At 34.3% G+C, this 18587-nt stretch overlaps 1 protein-coding gene across 3 annotated transcripts in view; it reads left to right on the top strand.

The window, feature by feature from the left end:
- Positions 1-12263, top strand: part of LOC129237988 (activating transcription factor 3) — a 40533-nt gene extending 28270 nt beyond the window's left edge. For 2 of the 3 annotated variants that reach the window (XM_054873011.1, XM_054873012.1), the window contains 3 exons: positions 6473-7041; positions 7188-7280; positions 9730-12263. In XM_054873011.1, coding sequence (XP_054728986.1) covers positions 6829-7041; positions 7188-7280; positions 9730-11154 — 1731 coding nt within the window. In that variant the 5' untranslated portion in view covers positions 6473-6828 and the 3' untranslated portion in view covers positions 11155-12263. The remainder of the gene's footprint in view (positions 1-6472; positions 7042-7187; positions 7281-9729) is intronic. The other variant, XM_054873013.1, reaches the window with a different exon arrangement.
- The last annotated feature ends 6324 nt before the right edge of the window (positions 12264-18587 follow it).

Below are 18587 nucleotides of genomic sequence, written 5' to 3'. Positions count from 1 at the left end.
ACAAGTACGCATACACCGGAAACTCGAAAATAAACCCCATACGCGCACACGCTCGTTTATGTACATATATGAACATTATAATGCCATTAAGGAAATGGAACTAACTTTTCTGCTTAAAGCAATAAAAAAGTTTACGGAATCGAGAACAAATTTAAAGTCAACATTTATTTATTAAACTGCCTACAATTTCTATTTGCAAAATAAATGTACAAGCCAACAATAATACTTGCTCGCATATTTCGGCAGTACTGATGTATGTTTGTATATTTTTTATATTTCTCATACATACAAGTACAGTCTGTACAAGCATTTTTAATAAAATTTAGGCACTTGTATCACCTGTTTAAAAGCCAAATAGCTACATTCGATATCGATTCGATGAAATACTACCCAGCTCCATTTTGAAGTCTCTGCTTCCTCCTTGATGAAATTTTAAACTACTTTAATATCATAAAAATGGTTAGGACAGACGAGCTCATGTCTATTAGGACAAAAAAACAAAATAAGCACACAATAAGATAAGTTCGATCGATTTCATTGACGACAGCGCAACAATCGTTAAAGGTACACCAACAGCGTTTAATTAGAAAATTGCAGAGTTGCTTTTAATTAGCAATGACATTGTGATGCAATTGAGACACCAGTGGAACAGCAGGGAATCGATTGGTTTTTATATGAATGTGTGGGGTAGAACATTAAACCTTAAGGATGGAATTTACCATATTCCTGTTCCTCGCAGATTTTCATTACGTACGGGTAATACTTATACAGAGGCAGACTAGAAGCATACAAAATATCTTACGAAAATTGCTATATTTCAAGCGAGTTTTGAACTTTTCCGCCCTTTGCCGGCATTTCAGAACCATAGAAAGTATACTTTAAAAAATGAGGAAATCTTCGGTAACTTTTCTATATATTGTAAAATATTAAAACACAATAGGACTTCATATAGCGCTTAAGTAGCTCCACATGGTTTCTTAGATTTTTAAGTCTTCCGAACTCTAACTTTAGCCAATAAGAAGCATTTGTAGAGTTGCGAGTAATAAAATATTTGCAAAAAGATTATCATTCAACCAGAAGAGTCTAAACTGTGTACATCAAAGCAAATTTTCCAAATACCGTATATCGTTCTCAACACCACCATTTCATCCATTTAACTTTGATAATGGGCCAGATCAAAACATAAGTGTAAACTGCAAATTATGGAGTTTTTTCTATGGAAATTTTGTAGATAAGCTTTATTTTTTTTGCATTTCTTCGAAAAATTTTAATTTTCAGTTATCCGTTGCATCAGGAAGTCAGGACAAAATGGTTTACAGAGAAGTCCAAAAGCGAATTTATATGTTCTTAACCATATACTTATTAATAAAGTTTTTCTTTCATCTTGCAGTCAAGCGTTATCATTTTGCTCCATTAAATATATCTCGAAAATGCGAGTCTAAACAAAAAGAAAATTCGTTTGTAGGCTACACATTAAAGTAAACTGAAAATAGTCGAATGATTTATGAATTTTGCTTTTTCATATGTATGACAGTGTTTAAATATCAATGTATTTATACAAATGGCACAAATACATATACATATGGACATAAGTATATGGACATATATTTTATACTGCGAAGAAGAGAAACTTTGGTATACCCAATAATACTACTTCATATTTAATATCTTTAGCAAAGCAAGCATGTTGAATGTGTGACTACTTATTAAAACAAATGAAATATATTTCGTTTTTATTTAAATTTCCTAATTTCTACTTTGTACAAGAATTTATAAATTCATTTCTTTGTTTTAACGACTTTTATTGCATAAACGACAGATTCATAAATTATGGATACTGCTTTTTTAAAATGAATCCAATTTAATATACGTTTTCGTGCTTCCTCGATAAGCAGCTTAATAAGCGCGAAAATTAAAAATCAACAGTTTTAAATTTCATCTCCATCTCTGCTTTGTTTGCAAAACGGCAAAATTCACCCACGCGAACAAAAAAGCCATTCTCGAAACGATATTGTTAAAGTACGTTGGATAAACACCATAAAATACCCATACACAAAGCTTTTGAAGTTTTCGTTGGTACCGGTTTCTCTCCCCAATATCCCATTAAATACACAGACGCACACATTCGAGAAATAGGTATACACCTCCCTCGCTCTATCCATTCCCCAGGCAATAAGTAAAAAGTTTGACATTGTATGCACCACACCCACGGCAAGAAATGTGTATGGATGCCTGAATATTCATTTTGCAAATTATTAAGCAAATATAAAAATATATGTATGTATATGCATGTGTCTACAGATATGTAAGTGTGATTGCTTTTGTATGTATTGCATGAACAGATTTTTGAAAATCTCTCAATAGTTTGGACATGAAAAGCAAAACTCAAACATTTCTATAATGCTTTTTTTTATTTTGCATAACATTTCCAGTGGATTTGATCCAAAAATATTCAATCTCGCGTAGTGAATATGAACTAAATCGGACCAAATAGAACCAGCGGGCACAATAAAAAATTAAAAATGCAATTTTTGTACGGCTTGCATGCCATGGCGTTATTGGTTCACATTTTTCCAAAACTCAAGATGGAGGCAACTCTACCAACAATGTAGAGCTCTGTAACTAAATAATTCGCAACTTTTTGCTTCTGCACGTCATTATTACGCATTTAAATGTGTCAGAAAAAGCTACTCTTTTGTTTTGGCAAACTTTTGGCGACCAAACGGGCACATACATTTTTATGAAATTTCACTATTTTAGGATTTATTTGAAAAAGCCTGAACTTCTATGAAAAACACCCGTTACTTTGATTATTTGTAAGAACTGTGTAAACATACATAAATACATAAATATATGTATGGATACTTAAAAATGTCTTTCCATAAATGTCTACAGAATACTAGTGTGCGATAATCTTGGTACACTTTTTGAATATTTGCCGAAAAATTGGCACGTATGACACACATGTATATAAACGTATGCATTTAATGCAATTCCAGTAAAACGTTCCAAAGCAGCAGTGCACAGCTGCGACCGCAATTAGCAGCTCAAAATAAGATGTTCCGCCGAATTGTTACTCAAATATATTCTCGCACTTGTGCTTTCAAATACATACGAGTATATTATAAGGTATGTATTTACATATGTATTTAACATATACGAGTATACAACCGTTCGCTGTGACGGAATAAGCTTGCGCGTGACTACCATTCGGTTGGACCTGCGTTCAATGCCACTGCGAAAAGGAAGAATACAATAATTGAAACGTTTCGGCTCTCAGCAGGCAATGAAAAATCTCTGAATTTGTTTTCCACCATTAAAACTCTTCTAATAAAACTCATGTGACGTTCAGAATTGGCATAAAACCGTAAGCCACTCCATCCGTAGAACAGCATCTGAACGCACACCACAAATTAGAAAAGAAGCGCGGCCAAACATCATCATATTTACGTCTACGAAATTCATTCGGAGTAATTTTTGGTTTTCCATATTACTCTGTGATGTGCATATATTTCAGTGGCAGTATTTTCTTAAGTTCCTTGTGAATGAATAAACGTGCATACCTACATTAATATATTCGTCTGTATGATATAGACTTAGTAAGTCAGCAGCGAAATGATTCAGAGGCATTCAATACCACTGCAAACGTATAATATATGGCACACAGTTTAGCGACCGCATGTCGTACAAATAAATTTATTTAAAATAAAATATGAAAAAAGACATTGAAATGTGTGTGCATACCAACAACAGTGAGATGTGCCGAAATTAATTGCAAGCATTTGAATAAACTCAAAAAAAAATAAGTAACCAAAACTTATAATAATATGCGCAATCGTACGAACATATATACAATAAATATATACATACATGAACACATATTCTGCAAGGAGAGAGAAAAAATCGCAGCTTATACAGGGTGGACCATATAGCGTTTGCTTTTTGAACCACCTATTTTTTTGAGAATGATAACACAAATTACATGTCAAATGTGTTACTTAAAGGTTTGACATTTACGAAATGGGACGCTATATAGTACGCTTGAACAAAATTGGGAAATATTGAAAACCTATTTCTAAAGTGGTGAGTCTTCTTCTTCTTCCGCGGTTACAGAAAATGGCGAGCATTACCGTGACATGCTCAACGAGTTTTTGTTTCCAAAAATTGAAGAGGATGACATGGACGACATTTGGTTTCAACAGGACGCTGCTACTTGTCACACTGCCAAAGTTACACTCGCACTTTTGGCTACCGTTTTTGAATTCCGATATCAATTGACCGCCTCGGGGCTGTGATTTAAGCCCGTTGGACTATTTTTTGTGGGGAGCCGTTAAGGACAAATGCTATTCGAACCATCCAGAGACGATTGATGCTTTAAAACACGAAATCGAAGTTATCATTCATGAAATTGGAGCCCAAACAATCGAAAATGTGCTTAAAAGTTGGGTTGATCGAATGGCCTACTGTAAAGCCAGTCGTGGCAGTCATTTGAATGATATTATATTTTCATTCATAAATGACAATGTTCAATCTTCAAAATAAAAAAAAAAAGTTTGAAAAAATATTGATTAGTTTTTTTTTTATAGCCGATTCAAAAAGCAAATTTTACATGGCCCACCCTATATTAAAATATGCACACCTATATACATACAAAGACTAAGCTAAAAAAAATAAGAAGTGAAACAAACATTATTAATAAAAACAAGTTTAGTGTGAAAGCAAATAAAGAATTTTACATTTCACATTCCGATTTTATTTGCTTTTTTGTTCCTTTTGTGACTAATGTGTGCATTTGAAATACTATAGGTCTTTTGAAATGGGATGTGCACATCTTTGTAAACTAATTATGCAGCCATAACCAAGTGTGTTTTTGTGGGCCGTAATGACTTTAGATCCTAGTTTGATCCCCATTTGAGATATTCAGTAAACGTCAATATGATAAAAGTTTTTGCTAATAGCGGTCGTTATCGGATAGTGCGAAATCTATGTAAAAAATTCCAATAAGATATACCTGCTGTTCCCAAGGGCTATAATTTGTTCTCGTTATAAGCACCTCTCAAAAAGTGTATGCGCCACTCTATTGTTAATATTCTCAAACTAATCAATTACATGGCGGTTCTATTTCTCCCAAAAAATGTTGCCACTTCATTGCCTCCTACTGTTTTCGTATTCGGACCTCAAATGGATATAATCCGGCGCCACAATCATCGGAGTTAATAAAGGTGTAGGTATGGAAGGCATTTTGCATAATATGTAATCTATTGGTTTGGAATAAATGAAGGTTACTCGAAAATGGCTGTATTTGGCCCTGTGTAGTATTTATGGGTGCCATTTCTTGAGACATTCGCAGTTAAAAGAAAGCAATAAGATCGCAATTCCTTCTCCAAGGGTTTGGATGAAGCTTATTTCTTTTACAAATCAGATACATACATATATACGAGTATATACAACCTTGCGGAGCTGAATACTGTAACCTGTTGGTTAATCATGGATATGTCAAAAACATTAACAAGTGGCTTTTCTTTCTTATAATATTTTGTTTTCACAATTCTCTTCTCAATGATTAGCTTCATGGGCACCGACAAACCTATTTCTATATGTATGTATTTTTGTACACACTTATACTCACGTCTGACGCACAGTAAGAATCATTTATCTCTGCTTTTGTATTTTTATGTTTGCACAAGTATACATACATTTGTGTATTCGAATCTTGGGGCAAATTCTAATAGTGCTTCATCCGTCCAATTCTATTCACCATATGGAATTTCTAGGTGTTCTACTCCACTTGAACTTTTAAAAGCTCAAATATTATGATTTATGGTTTTTACAAACATCGGACAAACATAAGCACAAATACGTGCGTATGTATTATTATACCAGAACTAAAAAAATCTTTGGGCATACCAAAAATTAAAACAGTTCACTCTCGTACCGCATTTAGACACACATGTACTTATATATAAGCATATATACATACATATATACATATGTACATCTATGTATATGAACAACACGGTACAGAAAACATCTGGGTAGTAAATAATTTTAGGCAACAAAATGCAAAATTATTGTTTTTATGGCAGATCTTTGCTAGATTAGTACAAAAACGGAAAGAGTTTCGAGATACATAGCGAGAAAATATGTATGTGGATGCCTAAATATCTTTGTATGTATTTAAATGGATGCCATTCATTGGATATTCGTGTCTCCTTCATGATTTCGTGTGGGCTCAACTGCTTGAATTCACAACTTTTTAACCAAGGTTTCTGTGTATTCTTGGGTGTATATGTGAACACATATGCATGGGTACGCGTGTGTGTACGTTGTGATAAATAGATTAATTGAAAATAACACGAATTCTAACTCATAAATTCTAATTAACGCTAAATCAATTAAAATTTTAATAAATTAGTCTGTCTTTAAATTGCTGCTTCTTTACTAAATTAGTTCGTATTTCTTATCATTCCAGATATTTTATGCTAAGAGTCTGCAACCAAAACTACACCAAGTGTCTTTATGCGTCTGCCTTCGCCAAAAAAGTGAATGTTACTCCATTTTATATGAGAAGTGGAATTCGAAGTAATATTGTCTTTTGATAAAATATTTAATTGTGATACAAATAACTAATAATACTTAAGAATAAAAACGGGTTGCTAGTGGGAAGTTAACGCTAGAAAACAACTTTGGAACACATCATTCAAGGCCTTTAACTGTGATTTAAACTGACATCTTTCTTTTGCATAAACGTATATTATTAAGTGGCTCATTAGCGCTCTTATCTGAAGTTTCGATCTAAAACATAAAGCACCGGATATAACAAACAAAATGTTTAACCTCAACACACCCACATCACTGCTGGGCATTGACGGCTGCGGCCTTAGCTCTACACCAAAAACACCTGAAATTGTCAACTCATTGATTGCAATGACAAATCCAATGGACAACTACAATTTCACGACTTTACATAATGGGTCAGCTGCATCGACACCAGGCAGTGCTGCCTCCTTGCGTGGTTTCAACGGTGCCCCGAATGCGCAGGTATAGAAATACTCGTAATAAAATTATTCATCTACATTTCAGATACTTCTTCATTATAATATCTTGCATACATATATGTTTTCTAAGCTCATCATTTCATAAATTAATTTAAATCGGCGACTAATATATCACAAACTCTTTTACAGATTATTTCGCAGGACAGTAGTCATTCCAGTTCTTCTACTTCACCGGTTGATTCACCGGGTGGAACAAATACCACACCACCGAGTGTTCAGCAGGTGAGTTTGTACAATGCTAATTTATTCTTAGACAGGCTGATAAGATGTAATATATATACATGTATAATTGGCGCGTACACCCTTTTTGGGTGTTTGGCCGAACTCCTCCTCCTATTTGTGGTGTGCGTCTTGATGTTGTTCCACAAATAGAGGGACCTACAGTTTCAAGCCGACTCCGAACGGCAGATATTTTTATGAGGAGCTTTTTCATGGCAGAAATACACTCGAAGGTTTGCCATTGCCTGCCAAGGGCCGACCGCTATTAGAAAAATCTTTTTTATTAATTTTGGTTTCACCGAGATTCGAACCAACGTTCTATCTGTGAATTCCGAATGTTAATCACGCACCAACCCATTCGGCTACGGCGGCCGCGATGTAAAGATGTAATAAATTATTAAAATATTGTAATCATTATAAATCAATGGGCATACAAGTAATTTCTGATGTACCCCTGACTTCCAGTTATTTATCGACAACTTGATTTCCCGAAACAATCAAATTTTCCTTTTAATTTATTGCAAGTTGATCCTCCAACTTGAATCGCTATGTGGCGAATAAGTGGCACAATGCAAATGTTACTTCACCGTTTTGCTCATTGTTGTGTCTGCACGCATACTATCGAATAGCTTACTGATCTGGGAACTCCCGTAAAAGGTGTGAAGTGCAGACGCGAGCGATTGACGTAATAAGTTGTCGGACGTTGAAAGTTATTTCCTTCCACCCACCTGTAGTTGTCATTTCGATGGAGTCCTCTTAAGGCGTCATTTCAATAGCGCGATCCCATGGTAGCTCGCAAAATTAGGTCACAACATTGAACTGCATTAATGCCTTTGCAGTGTGCGTGAGCATATTATTGACTGCATGAATAAAACTGCATTTGTACAAACTTATGTAGTATGAATGTTTTATTATTATTGCCTTCATTCATTTTAAGGTGTGGGCATACACAGCGACCACTGTAAACACGATGTGGCATTGGTGTGCGAATTTTCTTGATATCAAGATTTGTGCGGTTTGCATTGATTTTATAACAGGAGCAAAAACTACAAGCTTACGAAAGTCTCTTTTATGATTTGCGAATATACATATATACAAGTATGTACATATGTATATCTCGAAGATGTGCTTGCGAAAACACATAGATTGCAATGTATGAGTTGATTACATGTGTATGTGGAACAACACAACGTGTATTTTGTGTTAAAATATTTTTTGCCATTACAGCGACTTGAATCTCAATTTCGAGTTCGTAGTACGTTAATGTCTGGGCAAGAAGATTTGCACAAACTCTTCTAAGCATTTTTTTGTTTAAATATTTATGTGCAACTCGAAAACACAAACGAGTATTCTTGTGATTAAGCCGATCTAAATATTATCGCGCGAATCATATGTAACAACCTGATACATATTTAAAATCATGCATATGTGTTTGTCTTGTATGTAAGTAGGTATGTACGTAAATACGCATGTATATGCCGGCATAGTTTCTTAAAACCAACTGCACTCATATGCGTACATACATATATACTTGAGGCAAAGCAACCTCTCTTACGCAGTACAGCTTTGTGCTGAAGCAAAAAATAGACAGGTTGCCATTTTTGGTAGCTTCGAACCAGTGCCACACTGCTACCAAATATGTGATGTGCACTCCGCTGCAAATGTCTTGGCGTTTTTGGTTATTAGTGACAGACAGGATTTTCTTATACCGAATCTTTTTTGGAAATCCTGCAATTATCAGTAGTAATTCGATTGTAGCCCATTGCGATTCGTCAGCCGAAATGAAACCACAGTTCAATAATCCAATGCCATTGATGAACTTGTGTCTAATTTACTTACACGCATACTTGTATATCACGGAAAAAAGCATGTACTTAATACTTACAAACACACACATACTGGTATACACATATGTGCATGTACTTGCGCTGAAAAGTAAGCAATTCATGTTCTTGCCGTGGCTGCGTGCCCAAAGGAATAGTATGAATTTTCTGATGCATTCGCTCCAATTTCCAGGAAAAATGCCGCATACAAATTCTTAGTTTAGTAGCCACCATGCAAATAGAGTTATAACATTACATAATTGAGCACTTTAATAGCTTTATCAGTCTATAGGCCCTTGTGAGTGAAAACTTTCATAAGTGAGATAATGAGACGGCTTCGCAAATTTTTGAAATACCACTGCTAACCACGTTTCTTTCCCTATTCTTTAAAAAAAGTAAACAAAATAAAACTTTGGAATAAGGCATGTTGTTAACGAAATGAAATTTATTACACAGAAATTTTAGCAAATGGGCATTCCACCATGATTACTTATTTGTGTTTGCCTATATACAATACTATAAGTACATAAATGAAACAAGCACCTTTTTAATAATTACTGAAATCGGTTAGCGAAGCTTTCCGAGCTGAAACCCCTCCTTATCTATTCATTTCCATTTATTTCTTCCAGACCTGTTCGCAACTAATCAAGGCTGGTCTCAAACTTTCCATTCAAAGCAAACGAAAACTTTCTACTTGTGATTCCAGCTCTGGTTCCGATCAGCCAAACTGCAAATATTCTCGTCCCGACGAAGATGTCGAAGACTCATCGGATGAAGAAAATGAATGCAAAGCGACGCCAAAGGGGCTAACACCAGAGGATGAAGATCGGCGACGCCGTCGCCGTGAGCGCAACAAAATTGCTGCTACCAAATGCCGAATGAAGAAACGGGAGCGTACACAAAATCTGATAAAAGAGTCTGAGCAATTAGAGACCCAGAATGTCGATTTAAAGACCCAGGTACGAACTTTGGAAGCTGAACGGCGCAAATTACTAGATATGTTGCAATGCCATGTAATAACCTGTGTACATGCAGGTGGGTTGAATTTGCCATCTAAACTTTTACTGTCGCCAGCTCACAAGTACCTCGCTGCCCTTGATATAGATGATAGTAGGACTATTAATGGGGACTCTACGCCAACAAGTGGGACTACTAGTGGAACCCAGTCTCAAACACAGCAGCAAATACAAAGCAGCCGCTCACTGAGCAATAGGTCTGCCCTTGAAGTGCAACGCACTGCGATCCCACCGATGTCAACCATTAAATTTTCGCGCACTGCTGCAGCAGTAGCCGCTGCTGTAAACCAACAGCTACACCAGTTACCCACGCAACAACAGCATCTGCCAAATGGCTACTGTAAGCCGTCACCAACGCCACAGGAGCTTGGCTACCTAGCTTCACCGTCACAAGAAAGCATATGCTTGCCTGCCATTCTTCCGCAACTTCCTTCTCAAACTTTAACCACCCACCAAATTGGTGCCGCCAATGCTAGTTCCGCCTCAGTTCCAAGCATTAACCAGCAGCTCTCTGATTACATTCCAAGCTGTGAAAATAGTCTTGGTTTGGTATTAGCCCATACACCCACCTCCGTTCAAAGCAACGATGACAATAGTGTACTACTTGGCGACATGGTAAGTCCACTTTCAGTAATGTCCACCCCCACCACAGCAACAGAATTCGTCAAAAATGAGTTAGTCGACTCGCAGAGCCCTTACACCACCGCCCAATCCGCTGAACGCTTCCTCTTCGAGAGTAATTGTGACAGCTTCGTCGACACCAGCTTACATCATGGAAGCCTCAATAACAATAATAATAGCAATAACAGCATCGTAGCTCTCCATCAAAACAGTAACAGCAACCTGTTAGATTTTAATACCTCCTTGATAGGAGGCAGCAGTGGGATCGTACCATTCCACGATCAAATATCAATCAAAAATGACTACTTGCACGATGCTGATTTGTTAGCACAGTTCACAGGAGACGGAGCTGACTTCGTGGACCTCGATTCCAGCGTTGCAGCGACATTCATGGCAAACAATGGATGTTTAGCGTGAAATAAACAGCCAACAGCTGGGAATAGATATAATGTTTATTGAGAAAATCAGAGGTGTAATCGCAAACAGTTAATCATCCGCTTACACATAAAAATTTATTTTCTTATATAAAATATTCGGGACATTCATTGACGTTCATTGGCATTTTGCAATTTGTTATTCGTATGTATAAACAAGCAATTAGGAAGTGTCGAGTAAAGCAAAACATAGACATCACTAAATTATAGTCTAAGTTTTAGAAGTAGAGAAATAATCACAGACAACCGCAAAGAGTCGCAAAATGAGTCTCAGTGTGTATTAACTTGTATGTCTAGCTGCTAGTGCCAATAAGGCGCGCCGCTCCTAATCAAACCATCCTAGTGGTAGATATAATTAATGGTGGTCTGGGCCTCACAGAAGTGGTCACATTTATTTAACTGAAATATTTGTGTCTTCCAATAAGTAATATTGTACATATTCCAATGCGAACAACATTTCATTTTTACTGCTATTTGACTCTCACTTTTCTGTATAAAAATTCGATGCCAATCACGTATCTGTACAGAGCCTGCTTACCACCAACCTCGAATAAAAAGTCGAATTGACTCGAATGGTTTTGATTATTGAAATGGCAGTTAAGAGCTCTAGGCAAACTCGTTTTGTGGCTTTACTACCTCAAAACAGCAACGGAAACGGTGTAATGCGTAAATTTGTTGTGATCCTGAAATTTGAAAGGTTAAGGCATCCATGTAATGGAAAATAAATATTTTTTTAACTTCTATTAAACGTATTGATTTTATTCACCAAAAAGCATTCCAAAATTAAAAAAGTAGGCTTAAAACACAGAAATGGCTACACATTTTGTAAGCGTAAGAAGAATCACATCCGCAACAGTAATTATTATTTTTAATTGCAAGAATATTTATACTCTCAATTGACAATTAGAAGATAAGGTTTTGAGGAAGAAATTAAGCTCTTATAATATACGCCTAAAAATAAAGTCAAGCAGCAATGAATTAAGTTAACGAGATTACTTAGAAAGCTAATTAATTTTGCAAAAATTTGCTATGTCCCTGTAACACTTAATAAAATTTTAATATGTTTTTGTATTCTAATTTTTAAAAGTTAAGGAGAATATGCTAAGTTATTGAGTTTTTATTTGTATTTTATATATTTGTATGTAATATTTATTTTATGCAATTTGTAATTGTGTAGATATTTTTGTTTTTGCAATTTAGTATTTAAAATGAAATCTATGATATTCTATATAAGTGATACAAATATGAATATGTATGTACATGGATACTGTAAATGTAATTTTCAATCAGCCTAAAACTCAACTAACCTCATATTTTATTTGTATATGTATATAACTAAAACACTAAAATAAGGAAAAACAAAAGGAAAAATTAACAAATTTTCATGTTCAATGTTGCCTTAAATGTTTACAAAAATAATAATAAAATCAGTAAAAAGATATCAGGAATGATACTAAAAGTAGAATATTCAATTATTTGTCTTATTCAAAATTCAAGAAAGTGCGCTTAAAATCAACTAGCTCTGATATTTTTATTATACTGCTATGGCAAACAAAAATAGCAAAGTACACTCGCCTGCAGATGTATAAGCAAAAAATAATGAAAATCAAAACTGTTGTATCGAAATTTTTTCAAAAACGAATATTTTATTAAAATGGAAATATTCAATAAAATTAAATTAAAAAACAACAAAACACTATAAATTTATAAAAATAATACTTTAGATTTTTAAGCTGTGAATACCATTTTGTGGCCTGAATTAAGACATTAACGAAAAAACTTAAAACTCTACAAGCATGCATATTTGTCTGATGTTTAACCTTTGCCATTTGATGCTTTCTCAGTGTGTTGTTGCTAGTTATATGCTCACATTTTAAAAAACCTCCAAATAAAATAATACCAATATTACAAATAATGCAATTCCATCAATATATGTGTAATCAATTAAGATATGTGTATATAGAAAGTCAGTAAGTGCAAAAGATCGGAAGCCTGCAGGCGCAAAAACTTACTGACCGAAAAGCAACAAAATGGGCACCTAGTTGCCATGGGCTGTTGATGTTATATGTCCACAGTTCATAATAACAATTATTATTTCAAAAACAAAAACAGTGGCTTTCCATATTTGAACAAGAGTTTTTACTTATTTACTAAAAATAAAAAAATATATGTATGTACGAGGCATCTCACACGAATTAAATTAAATGTCAATATTTAATTGAAATATTTGTATGATATACATAACTATTTAAATATACAACTATTAGTTTACTAAAGGCAACAATGCCAAAGAAAGAAGAATCAGAAGACGATAAAATGCCTTCCTATTTTGTAAGAATAGGTGACGCCATGTAGTCGTATAGAGCAAATGAAACCAAAATCAACTGGTTCCACATAAAAATATGTATAATTTGACATATGCACCTAGGGAAGGAAACACGTACACAGTGAAGTGGCAACAAATATGTATGTACGCATGTAAATGAGGCACTCTAAACTATTTAAATTAGGCAGAAATTATTACACAGATGCTTAATTATTTAGACAAATAAAAGAACGTTGTTTAAACCAAATGTTAAAGATGCAATCAAAGTGACCAAAAAACAAACTCTAATAGCTGAATAAGATAAAAATGTACAGAATTTATGTAATGTATTTTCCAGTTGAGCTTAAACAAAATCATGGCATTAACTCAATACTGATATGAAATTGCCAGCAACTGCACATTCGTTCAAAATGATAAAAAAATGTTATATTTCCTCTCTTGATACACTAATTTTTAATCCATTATTCCAAATGGTTTAACTTGAGCCTATAATCAGTGACACATGTACAAAATAAGAAACTAATTTTAGGTTAAATTAAATTTAAATTGAAAACTAAAGACAAACTCACATAAATACAGATAAAATAAGCCCTAAGATAGCGCTACCACAGTACCTGTTAGGCTTACAGTACCTTTTGAATGGCGCAAAAATAAAGTTTACTTGTACGTACAGTCAGTTGCTCTTTCTGTCGGCCTAAACACGAAATCAGAAACTCATGTCATTAATAATCTAGAGGGAACAATTGACAAATCTTTGTCGATCATATGTGCAACTGTTGGTAATTTTTAATTGGACGCAAATATCAATATAACTGTAATAAGCTGTTACTTATACATATATATTATTGCCGCTTACACCCTCTGTTGGGTGTTTGGCCGAGCTCCTACTCCAATTTGTGGTGTGCGTCTTGATGTCAACAAATGGAGGGGCCTACAGCTATATGCCGCCTACGAACGGCAGATAGTTTTTTATGAGGAGCTTTTTCAAGGTAGAAATGCCCTCGGAGGTTTGCCATTGCCTACCGAGGGGCGACGGCTATTAGAAGACTATTTATCTATGATTTGATTTTTCATGCCCGGGGTTTCGATCTCGGACTCTACAGAATGGTAGTCGCGCACCTACCCATTCGGCTATGTCGGCCGTAATAAACAGTAATGTATGTAAAAATTTGTTTTTAAGTTAAAATACGCATTGTTTCAATATTCTTGTGCTATATTTCACTAAAAAAGGCAGTGACGAGTGTCAAACTTCTGTGTATAACAATAAATTATTGAATTTTTTTGACTTGTGCAAAAATTTATTTAAATATATATATAATATTTATTTTTTGTTACATCTCCCAGATACACCACACCACTTTAATGCTTTGTTCATTTGTAGAATGAGGCCACATAAATGTTTTAATTTTCGTTACTTGTTGTTTTAAGATACTTGTTTTATTGTATTTTATAGTTTTTCAACCAAAACATAGTAGGCATATACATTCGTGCACTGAAATGTACAATTAAAAGTAATGTAATGTACTAAAATTGCCATGAACCTATTTGCACTTCAACAAAAGTATACGAAGCCAAAAACTCACTTAGTAAAACCCAGAGGCAACAACAATAATTTTCTTTTTTTTACTGTTTTGAAAATGAATTACACTCACATATATGTACATATATAATATATAAATTTATACATATGTACACATAAATACTTGCATGGCTTTGCTTTCGAAAATAATTTCAACCACCCAAGAATGCATTTATGTTACAATAAAATCTGAGGAATCAAAAATTCATTTTTCCATCAGCTGTTCCTGTGCAGTTTGGCTTTACATGATTATTAAAAAGAAGTTACCGTATTTAAATAAAAAATAACAAACACAAATACAGGGTGGCTGATGAATTTTGCTACATTAAGAGACTCAAATAACTTCTTTTTTAGTGTATAGAATTCATTTATTTTTTTTCAAGTTGAAGGTCATTAAATTTTATTAAATGTAGCTTAACTAGTTTTAAAAATAATTGAATTTAAATGCCCCCCATGCTCGTTGACACAAGTGCGGCATCTTAGTAAAAAGTTGTTCATTGCTGCTTTGAGAGTTGCGACAGGAATAGCCGCAATTGTTGCCCGAATGGATTGTTTTAGTTCATCCAAATTTGTTGGCTTTGTTTTATAAACTTCTTGTTTACATAAACCCCACAAGAAAAAGTCAGGTGCAGTAAGGTCAGGCGACCTGGGGGGCCAACGAAATTCGGAGTTTCTTGAAATCAGTTTTGTTTGTTTGAATTTTCGTCGCAACTCTGTCATAACAGTCTGGGCTATGTGAGACGTTGCCCCATCTTGTTGAAACCACACAGAGTTGAAAGGAATTCTCTTTCGGCGTAGTTCTGGATAGAAAAATTCTTTCAGCATTTTCAAATAACGGTCTCCAGTAACCGTAACGGTGTGACCATTTTCTTCAAAAAAATAAGGCCCGACAATACAGCGTGAAGAAACCGCACACCACACTGTCACGCGAAGAGGATGCAATTCCGTCTCGTGGAGTATCTGTGGGTTAGAAGTACTCCATATTCGACAATTTTGTTTGTTCACATTGCCGTTTAAATCGAAATGGGCCTCATCAGACATGAAAAGGCAGTTTAACATGTTTTGGTCTTCTTCCACCATTTGCAGGATCTCCTGGCAAAATTCCAAGCGAATCGGCAAGTCTGCTGCATTCAGTTTGTTAACCATTTGAATTTTGTAGGGAAATAAGTCTAAATCTTTGTGCATTATTGTTTGCAAAGACTGTCGGCTGACACCAAGTTGAGCAGATAAGCTTCTTGTTGAAACCCTTGGATTGGTTTGTATAGCTGCAGCTACAGCAGCGATCGTTTTCTCCGTCCGAACTGGTGGGTTTCGATGATAAGGCCTTCTTGCGACTGTTCCTTGCTCAGCAAAATTATTCACCAGTCTCATTATGGTCCATCTGCTCGGGGGATCGCCGCCAAACATCCGCCTGTACTCTCTCTGTACCAAAACTACGGACTCCAGTGCGTGATAGCGGCGGACTATCCAAATTCTTGTTTGCGTGTCCCAGTTATCCATTTTAATAAATTTTAAAGATCAATCTGCAAATTAAAACAAAAATGGAACAGATAACTTAAAAAGAAAAAAAGTAATTCAATTTTTTTTTGGTAGCGGCTTTCATGAGCCACCCTGTATATGTATAATGAAAATGGAACCTAAAAAAGAGTATGCACTACAAGTTCGAACTGATCACAGAAAATTTTATTAGAGAAAGAAAAACTAAACATGAAAAGCAACTTAAATTGAAGTAATATTCAATTATTAAATTAAAAGTAAAAACTCAAGTACTAAAAATTAAAAGTAAAAATAAAGATAACATTATTAAAACAGTCCACACTAGTATTTTGATTTATTCTAGTTATTCTGTTCACGTACATATGTATATGTATATACATGGTAAGTACCCTCATTCGCTGAGGCATCTGCAATATCATTAGTCCATTTTGAATTCACAGTCCAACCGTACTTTTTCAAATGTAATAATTTTAAATATTAAATATTAGAATTTCAGTCTTATTTTTTGTGGATGTTTTAAAAATTGTAATTATGTTAGATTTCAATACAGGGCATCTGACGGGTTCTGTTGCCAAATACACTTTGTGACGCCTGGAATAAAAAATGCAGACGTGATAAATTGTTAGAACACTAGAAATGCACACACACACAAACAGTCGTTTTATTCTAAACTGTTTGCTTATGTAAAACAATTTTATTGGGATAGGCAATTCTATATGTCTACTCTGTAAACGCTATCGCTTGGTAGTTAGGATCCTTTGTTCGAATCCGGGTCACGGCAATTGCCGTCCTTATGGCATTGTCGCGGTATAGAATTTTTTTTTTCAGTTTTTGATATTTAAGCTTAATTTTTTATTAGCCTGTATTCATATTAATTAGTGTTTACATACTTGCGTAAGTACACACATAATATATATATTTTTTATTTTTTTTATTTTAATGTTCGAGTTTTTTAAAAATACACATTACATTTCATTTTTAATCATTAACATTAGAACGTACGACAGTGACACTAGGTTGTTTGTCGAAAAAAAAATCTTACATATTACATATGTTACATCAAATAGCAGATACAATCGTAAAAGTTTAAATAAATCCATGTATAGATAGAGTTCTTGGGGTATTGACAGTAATTTAATTTAATTTATTTACGCAATTTTTTGTTTTTTAATTTATAAGCTTGTATTATGTATTAAATTCACTTAAAATTATTTTTCGATATTCTATAGCACCAGTGATGAACTTAAATAAGTTATTATATCCAGAAGGGCCAATACCATTTAAAATTTCTATGATTTCATCTCGGTTTAAACTACATTTTCCAAAAAATCTTTGACGAATTCTTTTAAGTATCGGGTATTTTCCTAAGAAATGTGTGATGTCTTCTAATTCATTTAAGTTACATAAAGTGCAATTTAAATTCCTTTGGCTTCCCAAGTATATTAAATCATATCTGGCTTTCATAATCCACATAATTTTATAGATTCCAGTATTATCGTTTAAATAGCTTATGGCATTGTTATGGTCTAATTCCTTATATAATCGGGTGGTTTGGTGTGCCCTTTCCCATTAAGTTCGAATATTCGAATCATGAAGATTTTCTAGTATTGAAATTATGTTTCTATTCCACTCTCTTTTATTTGAAGTGCCCCAGTTGCATGTTATATTTAACTTTTGTGCCAAATTACTAATTTCTTCAACCCAAAATATCTGTTTTTCTAAAATCTTCTTTGATAGTATATGAGGCAATCTATTATCATCATACGAGTATTCAAATAACGTTTTGAATATATATTTTAAATGAAGCTGCAGTGTATACAAATGAAAACTTGGAACATTTGTCTCCAAGATGAAGTACCCTTTTTAAAAAATAAAGTTGAATTTTGTCTACTTCTTCAAACAATGAGTTTCCCAATACTTGAGCAGCAAAGCTCTGGATTGCACTAGTCACCGCTAAAAAGAGTTTCGATTTAGCCGACAACATAATTTTATTTTTACTAAGAAATGTGCGCCA

This window comes from Anastrepha obliqua, chromosome 2 (assembly GCF_027943255.1).
Source record: "Anastrepha obliqua isolate idAnaObli1 chromosome 2, idAnaObli1_1.0, whole genome shotgun sequence".
Taxonomy (NCBI): domain Eukaryota; kingdom Metazoa; phylum Arthropoda; class Insecta; order Diptera; family Tephritidae; genus Anastrepha; species Anastrepha obliqua.
The sequence above is the reverse complement of the archived record's forward strand: the minus strand, read 5'-3'. Positions and strand labels throughout refer to the sequence as shown.